Genomic DNA, 12651 nt, shown 5'->3' with positions numbered 1-12651 from the left:
AAAGAAATTGTAAAAAGGTTATATATATATATATATATATATATCTCAAAAATTGCACCAAATCCCCCTTAGCTATCATAAGACTTTATCTTATTACAAAGGATTTTTTTTTTCATACTAAGATATTAAATAATTAAGTAGGTGAAAGTGTTAAAAGAAATAGTAAATAAGAAGGTTTATGGGAAAATAGTCAATGGAGCAATATTTTACCAAAATAGGTCTGCATAAAATATTAATCACTACTTGAATAGTCCTACTTGAATATTAATCACCATCAGATAAACCAAAGGACATATAATGCAAGATGGTGTGATATGAAGTTATAAACCATATAAATCACAATGAAGGTAGGGAAATATATTTAGTGTACAAATATGAAAACAAACATGTGGCTTAAACAAACAGTGGAAAGGAGCATGCTCAAATGCAAGATATCCTAGACAACAGATGCAGCTGACTTCTGTTGGCAGCAAAACTGATTGCAAATTCTGACTTAAGAGTCAAACCACTTATCGAAAAAAAACTTTTAGATCCACACGATATCAATATTCAGATGGTGTGATCACATCATCGATCTTGAGAATCATCTTCACCACCTGTGTTGCAAGCAAAACTTGCTGTTGTTTGCCTATAAGAGTCTCAAATACATTCTGCTCTTGCATGTTATTTGTCCCAACATCATTGCAATCAATGCCACAGTATGGATTTTTTTCCTGCATCAACCAACCAAAATCTTAAGAAAACCACATTCTTCTTTCCACAGGGACAATAGCTCGTATAAAAAGAATATAGGAACAAGTATCATCACTAAAATTTCAGCCAGTAAAAAAAATAAGATTTTACACACATATAAAGTAGGAACTGCAGATGATACGAGAATGGAAATCCAGACAGAAACTGAAATAAGCACACAGAACTGGAAACAGCTTATTTATCCAACACCTAGCCTTGTACTAAATTACTAATGGACCTCAAAAACAAGGAAAGGGGACTTCAGATGGTTTTGGCAATCTCTTCGAATGTTCTCACATACTGGCAACACCATACATGAGAATATTCAAAGGAGGATGTCACAAATGATGATTAAGCTAGAGAAAGAGAGAAACAGGATTTTACTTGTATAAGCATTGAACTTGTGAAATGACCATATATTCTGGACAAGAAAATAGTACAGCGATGTTGCTTATCATCAGTATCATTTCATAACAAATAGTTGACGTTGACAAAAGATTGCTGAATGAAATTTTAGCGTAAACCTGCTATTTCAAGGAGTGAAATTTGCAGCTATTGTGAGGAAGTTCTTATATGCTGATGAGTCTTACTTATTTACTTACTGATTAAACCAATATGATGTAAAATTGATTTGGGTTACACTTGAGAGTTGATACTTTATGCCAACCTGTCTCACAACACATCAGTCATGCTTACTTCAAATTGTACATATAGAAACAGATTGGGATTGGCCAGATTGGCCGCGGGGGGCGGGGGGCGGGGGGGTGGAGGGGAAGACAAGGAGAAGAGAGAGAGAGAGAGAGAGAGAGAGAGAGAGAATTTGTGGGTTGCAGCAAGGAGTGAAAGGGAAGAAGAGGGGAAGACAAGGAGGGAGAGGGAAGAAGAGGGGAAGACAAGGAGAAGAGAGACATTTAGAAAAAATAAAAAATAAATAACTATGCTTGGGAGGGAGAGGGAAGAAGAGAGAAAAAGAGGGGAAGAGGAGTAGTGAAGAAATGGAGGAAAAAAATCATGCTTAGGAGTTGGGCTGCGGGAGAGGGACAAAGAGACAAAGAGAGAGAGAGAGAGAGGGAAAGAGAAGGGAGAGAGAAATGAAGAAAAATAAAATAAAAAATCATGCTTGGGAGTTAGAGCTACAATAGTACAAGGGAGAGGGAAGAAAGGAAAATAAGTTTTTAGACTTTAATTTTTATTTTCTTATCATGTTTTCTAACTTTTTTGAAATTTTCCTATATTTTTAAATAATATTTAAAATTTTATATAATTAAAAATAATCTGATCCAATACGATTGAGACCGATGCATTTGATAAATATCGTTTTTCCGGACTGTCAATACTGGTGATCTATACTAGTAAGGACTAAGGATATGACCATAACGTAGATACTACAATTCAAGATATATGTAGCAAAAGGATGAATGAAGTTATATCTGTTGTATCTACCGATGTTCCGTGATACTTAGGTCATCAGTCAGAAACAAAATTAACAAGGAAAAGTTATCAAGGGGAAGAGAATCAAACCAGCAGTATTTGCAAATTATATGGCTGTGATCATAAAAATGAATATCACACCTTAATCTGCTGAGATTTGACTGCAGTCAGAGTATCAATAGGTTGCAGACCACTGTTCTCTGCTAGAGCCATTGGAATGGAATCTAAAGCTTCAGCAAAAGACCTGATCGCATACTGCAAATGAGAAGAATAGAGTTAGTTAGGTTTATCTTGAAAATACACATGTTGGAAAGCCCCTTACTTACCTGTTCAACTCCAGGATATCGATCTGCAGCAGATTCAACAGCAATTGAGCAAGATATCTCGGCCGACCCACCACCATAAACTATGGAATTATTACGGATAAGATTCCTTGCCACGCAAAGAGCATCATGGATGCTACGTTTAGTCTCTTCAATCATCATTTTGTTACCTGTACAATCACAATTCAACTTTGATATAAGTAGTTGCATCCTAACTCAATCATGTTTTACTGTACAAGCACTTACAAGAATATGAATCATTAATGGGTGATCAGATTCTAATTTGAAATAAAAGTATGCAATAGGTTGAACACAACAGCACACATGCAGGAGGCATTCTGATTGTACACAAGTGAACATGTAGGCAGATACCAAGTGACTAGTTATTAATCATGTAAAATTGATTTCCTGTACACGATACTGACAGAATTCCATCTACTAGAATTCATGCAAGTATTTATTCTTCAGGATTACAGACTAATGATAGTGATTAGACAAGATGGCATGGCACAAGGTTTGCCCTACCATGCCATAAGGGGTTTAGGACAGACAACATGTACTAGTCCAATAATCAATTTCTTAGTCATACCAATGGCACAATGCCCGTTCCATTGGCACAACTACTCCAGAATCTCCAGCCCGGAGGTTCTTCACCTCTGTTTGATGAAAAAAGGTTGCATGAATCTTTACAAATACTGCATTAATAGTTATTCCTTATATATTTTGATTAAAATGGGAATCCAAAGGTGCAGACAATCATATGAGATGAATCTTGGTTGAAATTAGTTTGTTTTCAGTTGGTTTGGTTGGGTGTGGGGGGTGTAAAAGTTGGGGAAATTCCAATCTCAACAACTAAGGAATCCGAAAGTGGATATGTCGTGTGTATCAGCCAAATATTTACATGTGTCTAACAAACCTTCTTAATTTTGGCTATAGTTTAGGATCAACATCAATTAATATTGATACCAACGATAGTAGTGCTAGTGGCATGTGCAGTGCTATGCCACCATACGCATGCATTTAACATAATTTTAATAAAAAATTTAGAATATTTAAAAATATTTTTAAATCTTCGGCATGTCAATCTTTAGTTTTTAGTTTTAAATATATATATATATTAAAACATATATTATAATATTATATCTTTAGATTATTTTTATAAATGATCTATATTATTAAAGATAAAATAATAGTCAAATACAAATATTATTCAACACATAATATAATTGAATACATTCATTAAAACTAATATAATGATTAAACATTCCATAGTATGATTAAATATTTCATAATATAATTGAACACATAATAGCATTTAATACATAATGATGACAATTGATGAAATTAAAAAAAAAAAGGGCTCCACATGTCATATTATGTTTGCCAAGAAAATGACTAAAATTGATTTGATAATTATTGACAAAAATTAAAAGAAAATTTAAAAAATGGCTCCACATCGACATGGAGACTGGCATGCGGCTATGCCGAGGCAGCACACACCCTTGCCGAGCAGCACTCATCCATGCCGGTCGACACAACTCGACACTAGGGCGTTCCACTGGCACACCTTGTGCAAAGTGCTATGCCACCACCGACACGACAAGTGCTGGTCAACATGGGCATGCCTCCTAGCACGACCATCCTTGACTAATACATGTCTATGTCAGTATCAGCCAAAAGTTTGAACCATAATTTAAAAGATTATTTAGATTCTCAATAATTATTACTATATATATTACCTAAATAGATTGTTACAGTCTTGCAATCAACGCCACATGATACATACCATATTTGTATGATGAGACAACATAAAACTACTATTAAGAAAGATAGATGTACCAAGATATAACTCGGGCAAGATTATTTGACATGGCAAAAGGTGAGAATGTGATATTGAGTCTACAAAAGAGTAGCAAAGAAATGTCAATATAGGACATACCACCACGAATGAATATCGTTACAGCCCTTGAATTTGCACACTGCTCAATGTACAACATCCGATCTTTTGTTGTCCCAAAGGACTTCTCTCTCACCAATCCAGCCTGGTTTTAAGTACAACAAAAAGAGGACAACTCCATTCAGGATTTCGTAAAGTACCATATTAACAGCACACAAATAATCAAAGAAAGAGATAGTGTGAGAGAGGAATAAAAAGATAGAGAATATTCATTAATGCCAATGGTGAAGCAATTCACTAAATAGAGCCACATAGCTGGATATTAGTCTGGACTTGTAAGGCTGCAACTATGTATCTTCTATAGGATCTCTAGACTGAGGTTTCTTCCCTAATTTCATTTAGAACAGGATAGGATAAGCAAAAAGAAGTCTCGACTTTTAACTGACAATGGACTACATTTCCAAAAGTCCTTATTAACTCCATAGGTCAAGTTAATCCTTGTGCACAACCTCTTTTCTGATGATTATGTGCCAAAAGCTTGGAGAACTCGGAAGATACGTTTACCCTATTATGTTGCAATATAAGTAGTGGATGGAGGGAGATCCAGCAATATAAAAACTTAAGATTAATGGACCAACAATTTATATCATATTCCTTCACAAGCCCCCTCACATGCGCCCTCTATGCACTGCATATGGACATATTATAGATAACAAAATGTTTGGCTCTTCAATATAGCATCAAAACAGATAACTGAACAGAAATTAAATAGGTCTTAAAAAGTTTTGAGCTCATAATCAAACTCAATAACAATATCTAATTAGGATTAATTATGTATTAATGATATAACAAGTGAGCATAATTTCATTATATTGTGTCTTGGCCACAGCATAATATCTAGAATTCTACTGGGGCACTTCCTCATCCCATCAAGTAACAGCTTGTCACTCACATAATTAATTACAAACTTTGATTGCCTAAGTATCTATTGTCTAAGAAGAAAAAGACGACACAAATATGAATGTGAAAATTTCAAGCAGATTAACTTGATATGTCAATTACCAAGTTAATAAGGTGCAAAAGAAAAGGCATACCTTCCCCAACTTTTCTGCTGACAACTCTTGGAATCTGGGTACTATTCTTCCACCTGTAGGTAAAGCTAATTATTTAATTGTCCTTGCATTACCAATTATAGATAGAATTATTTGCAAACCTGTAGCTATTGCAATCAGCTCTAATTCAACGCCACCAACCCATCTAACAGCTGGCAGATTCCTATGCATCAATAGATGATTTGCTTCATCATCAAAACCCCATTGACAAATAACTAGTGTTGCGCCAACATCCTACAAGGATTAGTTCACAGAATAAGCTATAACTTTTTTTTTTGTTTGAAATAAGCTATAATATAACAAGTCACTTTTCCGATTGACAGATATTTGAATAAGATAATATTCAATATTTAAGTTTCGGAAACTGAATATTCCAGGTAAAGACATGCCACTAAATAAAACAAGAAAAGACTTAGTGGCAAGATCAGCTCAAGTGATTCAGTAACTGCTTAAACTACAGATGGCTAGTACACAAAATTTGAGAAAGCCTTCATTTCACAGCCTTGAAAGTTTAAGGAGTAGCCAAGATGAGTCCACCAGATGGCTAGCAAGTAAAATTGGAAAAAAAATTCATTTCACAACATTGAAAATTTTGGAAGATCAAGTCCATCATCACAATTAGTTTTCTTCATATATCAGAAAAAAATTGTGTATCGTGTGCATGTTTCTTTACCTTGCATTTCTGAACCATGTCATCAAAGTACTTCTGCTCTTGCTGGCGCAAATTCTGAAACTTCTCCACAGTGTCAATGTCAACCTTATGCTTTGTCTTCGGCTTTGGTGGCTCAAAGGGGCATGTTAGGATAGCAATTTTTGCATCTTCGATTCTCTTTGGCATCTGTGGATGGCTCATATCCTTGTCAACAAGGATTCCATAAATAAGCTCAGTGTCTTCTAGCTTTCCTCCAACCTTCCCTTCCACTTTAATTAAATCCAAATTTACATCTTTTCTCTCTAAATCTGCAACTGCTAGAACTGCCTTAACAGCAATCTCAGCTAACATACGTTTACAACGATTGACGCTGTGGAATGACAATGATGAATGTCAATCAGACAAACAGATGATAGTTTAGCAGAACACCAGATTTAATTAAATTGCGGTTCAAATTACATTGAGACAAAGCCCTCTTAGAGACAACAAATGAACAAAGAAATGTAAGAACATGATATTCCTACAAAGCAAGCCTATGCCTAAATTTTACATATAAAAGTGCTTCCAAGAAAAAAAAAATTGCCTCACATGCCTACAATATGACTCATACCTTATATCAATTAATTGATATTAAGGATCGTTCATAAACAATAGCATGCATAAATTAGCTGCTACATTAGACAAATCTGGAAACTGAAACTGATCTCACCTGTATTCTAACAATGAAAAATTTGTCCAGAACTCCAGATCTATTCTATCAGGTTTTGATATGGAAAAGACATATCTTCTGCCTTTGAAAGAGATTTTGTAAGTATAAGTCAACTAATGGAAGGGGGAATTCCGGCCCAAAAGACCAAAACCAGGAAGGATCTTCCATTATTCAAAGAGTTACCTGAGAATAGCCTTCTTGACACAAAAATGTGCCCCATATATCATAACTTTGTAAATAATGGCCAATTTTTTTTCTACAGTTATGTGAGAAAGAAACACAACTAGGAACACAAGATCAAAACAACTACTCAAAAAAGAACAATAGCAGATCAAAATAATTGTATACATGGGTATTTTAAGTCTCAAATTGACAATAAGCATATATTTTGTCCATGTAAGTATACATTTATACAAAGTTCAACTACAAACAGATTTATGCTTTTACCCATTTAACTGCATCCTATGCCCTTATTTGCATAATTGTAATTCACTACATTTCCAAGATGATTGCATAGTAACAGCAACTAGATACATCAGTCTTGTAGTTCCGCATATAACGAATGTGTCTTGTTCTTCTTATAATAGATACAAGGGGAAAAAAGGAACTTTCTCCAATGACTCCTCATGAAAGAAGTTAAGGGTGAATCAGATATAAGGGCAAAAATCAGTTCTACAATGTGGGTAAGATGGGTGACATTCTAGAATGTGGAATTATATGTGACCTCTAAGTAAGAGAAGATCTTGACAAGACAAGAAAAGAATCAACAAGAGAACTTTTTTTTTCTTTTAGAATAGTGAACAACCAGAGAACATTGTATCAGGGGAACATATAATTTCATTCCAAGGACCAAAAATGATAAACACGACTTACATCTTTGAGGACAAAGTTGTCATGCAAGTCTGCACCAAGGACTCGATATTAGTTGCAGTGAATTCAAACTTCTGAGAAATGTGCTGGAGATGCTCCACAGCTACTCTAGACGCCATCTCATAACCTTCAGCAATTCTTATAGGATGAATGCCGCGCTCCAGTAGCTTTTCGGCCTGCTCTAAAAGTGCGCCAGCCATAACAACAACACCAGTGGTACCATCACCAATTTCATAGTCTTGACTTCGAGATAATTCCACCATCAGCTTGGCAATCTGATTGTCTACGTCCATCTGCTCCAAGATTGTTGCTCCATCATTCGCTATTGCATAGAGAAAAATCCAATTTATTTTCCAATAAGTGAGTCGTGCAACCAATAAAGAGTTAACATATCTGACCAGAAATGAGAGATGATTGATGTAAAATAAATATTAATTTCAGAAAATTAGTAACTTTTTGCAAGGAGAAAAAGTATTCATACAAGCCATTTGAACTTTTGATGGAACTCTACTGGGTTTTGATTTTTAATAGAATTATATTCAACAATTGTCAAACTATAGACCTGCTTGTAATATGGTTGTTTACTTGTTCCACCACCTGACCAGCACGTAAAAATATCAACCTTTTAAGAACTGTAAGGACAGTTCAATCAGAAAATTACAATGTCAATGAGAGGGAGGCTTTCGCACTTATTTTGGAACTGCAGAGAGAGAGAGGGGAAAACTAACTTAACATCTCTGCAATAGGCTAGAGAATCCTTCACTAGCACTGACAGCAACAAAACTAGATCAAACTTTATTTAGAAATTTTCATTGATTGAAACAAGTACATTTTCTAGAATACTCAAAATTTCCAAAAAAAAAAGACAATGTCTATCCCCAAACTACTCTGCATTTAGCAGCAAAGTGCAGTATTTTTCTTCATAAAACCTTAAAAAAACTAAGTATGAAACAAGAAAACAGAAATTACAGAAGGAAACAAGGACTTACATGCCACGGACTACACATTGCTTCTAAGTCCAACTATAAACTACATCACTATCATTTTCTTATAAGAAATTACCTAAAAATCAACCTAATGTTTGTATTCATCCTCAAAATAAAACAACCCCCAGAACGATTTACTTCAACAGAGAAAATTTTCACCTACACCAAATAACATTTTCCTTCCTAAACAGAAGATATTAACTTTGACTAGCTCCCAATGACAATATAAAGGTAGATCCAACTTGGATCGAAACGAGTATACTCTTGAATATTAATCCAAAGTTCCAGGAAGAGAAAACAGCAAGACTTCCCTCAAAGTACTTAGAATAAGAAGACGTATCTGCAATAACTCTACACTTCTTCCAAACAAGAAACTTATACTCATAGCACTTTATAAATAAGAAGACTTGTGTGCAATAAATCTATACTTCTTTTAAATAGATAACAAACATTACTATCCATTTCTCACAAGACATTAGCTAAGACCCAAATTTTTTGAATTGACCCTCAAAACAAAAAGCTCCAAAACTATCTTCCTCACTAGAAACAACTCCCACACTCCCGCTATATTTGATATTTCACTTTTCCAAAACCCTTTTCCAATATCCATTCTCCTTAAGAAATTCCATAGATCTCATCCAAAAAGGCTAAGATAGGAAGAAAGGCACTAACTTTGAGTACAAATCATGCACTACAACAGATTCCAAATTTCTATCAGTGATTTCCAGAAAAACCTGAGACCCATTCTCACAACTTATATCACAGATCACCGATCGCCACTCAAAATCCAACCTTCCCTTCACCAAGATCATACCCTCACACAACCCAACTCAGAATCAACCAAACAGAACAAGAAAAGACGGTAAGCGGAAGGAAATCGAAGCACAAACTGATTACGACATCCCCATCGGGGCTCTGGAGCATCTTATCCATGCCCTTGGGTCCCAGCGAAGTGCGAAGAATGCGGGCCACGGCCCTCCCCGCCGAGATGTTGGCCTTCTGTGCATCCAAGCCACGAAGCCGCGTCTTCTGCTCCTGCTCTCTTAGGATGATGAACGGCCTTCCGAACTCATCGAAGGCCAACGCCATTGTTAAGCTTCAACTCTTCTTTCTCCTTCCTCGAAGAGCAAGGATGTAGAGAGGAAAGCGGAAGACAAGGATTTGGTTCTTTTGAGGGAGGGTTTTATTACGTTGCGGTCTTGTTGATTCGAGTAAAGCAAGTGAATTTTTAGCCGTCCGATGTTGAGAAGTTTGAATCATGTGGGTTAGAAGGTCTTGTTCATTAGGGCAAACACCCTCCTACCATCTTTGGAGCTAATTCTAGATGAAGTTTATTTGAATTCAAATCCATGTATTCTTGCTTGTTGTTTGGATTTTGGGAGTAGAATTTAGTTTTGGTATTCCCTTTTCTCCATTTTAATCTTAGTTAGATGAAATTTAGAAATATTAATTCCTATCAAGATCCAATCTCGGTCCTCAATAAATCAATAACTCAAGAGCACAGACTTGAGGCGGTTTCGGTGCAAACCGTTCTGTGCACGTTGATCTAAGTGCTGTTGAATACACGTCAACGTACTAATTATAAACATCTAACTACTTTGATCATTCAAAAAAATATAGAGGGATTACAGAATTTAATCGAGCACAATCATAACAGTCAAATATGTAAAATTAATACTTTGGCATTTACCCAACAGTGTACCTAGATTGACCCTCACAAGACTAACCCACAATGAATTGCAACCCTCAAATCATTTCATTCAAACTAAGGTACTATTAAGTTTTCATTTTCATCAAAAAAGAAACTAACAATATGGATATTTCTTTGTTCACCTCTAGTTAATGTATTAGTTTATGTCAAATAAATTGCTATCATTGACTCTCTATTTTCGAGATTTACTTTCATAATTTTTTGACAAAAGTTTATACCAGTAGTCAACCTAATACGACTATTTTTCTTTTTGTGGGTGAGAAATTAACCGCTTAAAGATATCACAATAAGTGCACACAAGTAAAGTCACAATATGTGCCTGAAGAATTTATAATCATTTTAAAGCTTAATTACATTTTGCTCTCATATATTTGACTTAGAATTAGTTTTTGCCCCCTAAACTATCAAACATAATATTGTCTTTTTGATATACTACCATCTATTTTTAGACCTAAAGTAATCATGAGTTAATTTTAGAACAAAAATCCCTCTAGAATAGAAAATAAATACTTACGTTCTTGATCAAAGTTATTATCATCCCTATATCTTTCTTATCCACGGTCCTAAACTAAATTCAAACCTTTAAATCTAAATTCTTCTTCCTTCTCGCAGCCAACCAAAATCTAAACTCTTTTTTTCCTCACATCAAACTAGAAACCTTCTTCCTCCTTGTAGCTTCCTCCTACATATAGAATAGCTTCTAGTAATAGTAGCATCAATAGCTACCATAACCATCTTATGCTAAATGTTACATCTCATTATGAAATCAAAGCTAATTTAAGAACTTTATTTATATAGAATAATCCTTGAAGGATGTTCTTAAGTTGTATAAATTACAAACTAGTTAGTATGGCTCAAGATTTTTTATAATTTGTTTGCATTTTATTGCCTTCGAGTTTATCTTAATTTGCATAATAATAGCTCAAGCGGTTTCTTCTATTTGGTTGATCCTCTCCAAGATATACAATTTCATAAGAATAATGCTACTTTTATTTTTATTTTTTATCAAAGTCCATAGATAGAAGAAAATTCATTGAAGAAACACAATTACAAACTAATCCGAAGATGGATCAAATCATTCTATATAAGTAAGTTTTTAAGAGACACGATTGGTAGGATCATGAACTAGGGAATCATTCACCTTGCTCATGAAGAATACTTGATGTTGTCCGACAGAGCAATCCACAAAGTGCATTCAAAGATAATTAGGTAGGTCTTCCAATAGCTATAGATGGCAGGGTTATTGACAACTTTAATTTTAGCTAGATAATCGCTCAAGATTTGACAACTCTATCAAAGACCTAACCCATGTAGCTCCCCATTCTGCAATACTTGCACAATAATCCAAGGTGGTGGAGTAACACCGAGTATTGAAGTTATGATCACATATAAAAATATCAATGCCTTAGTGTAGCCTCGAGCTAGAAGGCATCTACGTAATACAAAACATCGTTAATACAAATAAACTACTTGCTCAACTGCACTAGCAAAGCTCAGCTCTAGAAAGGGGGGATGCACATCATGAATTGCAATATTGATAAGCATATGCTTAGCATATGAGATGTTGAACTAGAAGAAGAGTCTTCATTTAAAAATATTTTATCATTCTTCTTTTAGAAGGGAATAGCAAAAGTGATCTTTAGAGAGAGAACTACTAATTGCACAAGATGAGGACATGCTTGGTAGTATCAGGCTTAGTATCAAAACGTGGTTTAGAATAGCATGGACCAGATAGCACTGACAATATTGCATCAAATAAAAGTCTGAACATACACTAGGGTAGTTTTTTAGTATCCTTCAAATCTTCTTCAAAGGCTAGCTAGAGGAGGAATTATTTATTTTTCCACTCAAGAGGGAGAAGGTAGACATAGAGTAGAGTTTACTAGAAGTCGTTGTTGACCAAATTAGGTGATCAAACTTGATGTATTATGCCAGGTTGAGAAGATGTTACTGATCATTATCGCTATCTCATAATGGAAGATGGAGTGAATCAGATAAGAATTTCAACTTAGCCTACCTTCATGCATGAGGTAGCTAATCAAGCACACTCTAGTAGATTGTTTAAAATCAAAAAAAGAGAATATAGGAAGCCATGGATCATTAGAGATAGAGAAGATGGAACATAGCCAACCTTCCACCTTAAATTGGTGCAAAGGAAAGGTGTGAGCAACAAAATGGACCTCCACACCTATGAGGATCTAAATAGAGCTTGGCCTACCAAAAGATAA

General features: G+C 35.0%; 1 protein-coding gene across 1 annotated transcript; it reads right to left on the bottom strand.

Annotated features, from left to right (window-relative positions):
• Positions 1-310: 310 nt before the first annotated feature.
• Positions 311-9876, bottom strand: LOC140758330 (T-complex protein 1 subunit epsilon-like). The gene is made up of 9 exons (XM_073094444.1): positions 9603-9876; positions 7730-8048; positions 6169-6517; positions 5597-5729; positions 5478-5530; positions 4426-4528; positions 2490-2656; positions 2305-2418; positions 311-713 (listed from the first exon to the last, which is right to left on the bottom strand). The coding sequence occupies exons 1-9, from the start codon at positions 9799-9801 to the stop codon at positions 543-545; spliced, it is 1608 nt and encodes a 535-aa protein (XP_072950545.1). The 5' UTR covers positions 9802-9876; the 3' UTR covers positions 311-542.
• Between the last annotated feature and the right edge of the window lie 2775 nt (positions 9877-12651).

This window comes from Typha angustifolia, chromosome 3 (genome assembly GCF_048772165.1).
Source record: "Typha angustifolia cultivar Huaian chromosome 3, ASM4877216v1, whole genome shotgun sequence".
Taxonomy (NCBI): Eukaryota; Viridiplantae; Streptophyta; class Magnoliopsida; order Poales; family Typhaceae; genus Typha; species Typha angustifolia.
This window is presented reverse-complemented; position numbering and strand designations above follow the sequence as displayed.

Bases quoted from the DNA above. Each gene is read 5' to 3' on its own strand.
- LOC140758330 (XM_073094444.1), bottom strand. From the start codon at position 9,801: ATGGCGTTGGCCTTCGATGAGTTCGGAAGGCCGTTCATCATCCTAAGA. The intron at 2,657-4,425 runs GTATGTCCTATA...GTGATTGTACAG, and splicing joins AACGATATTCATTCGTGGTG to GTAACAAAATGATGATTGAA. The intron at 2,419-2,489 runs GTAAGTAAGGGG...TCTCATTTGCAG, and splicing joins GATATCCTGGAGTTGAACAG to TATGCGATCAGGTCTTTTGC.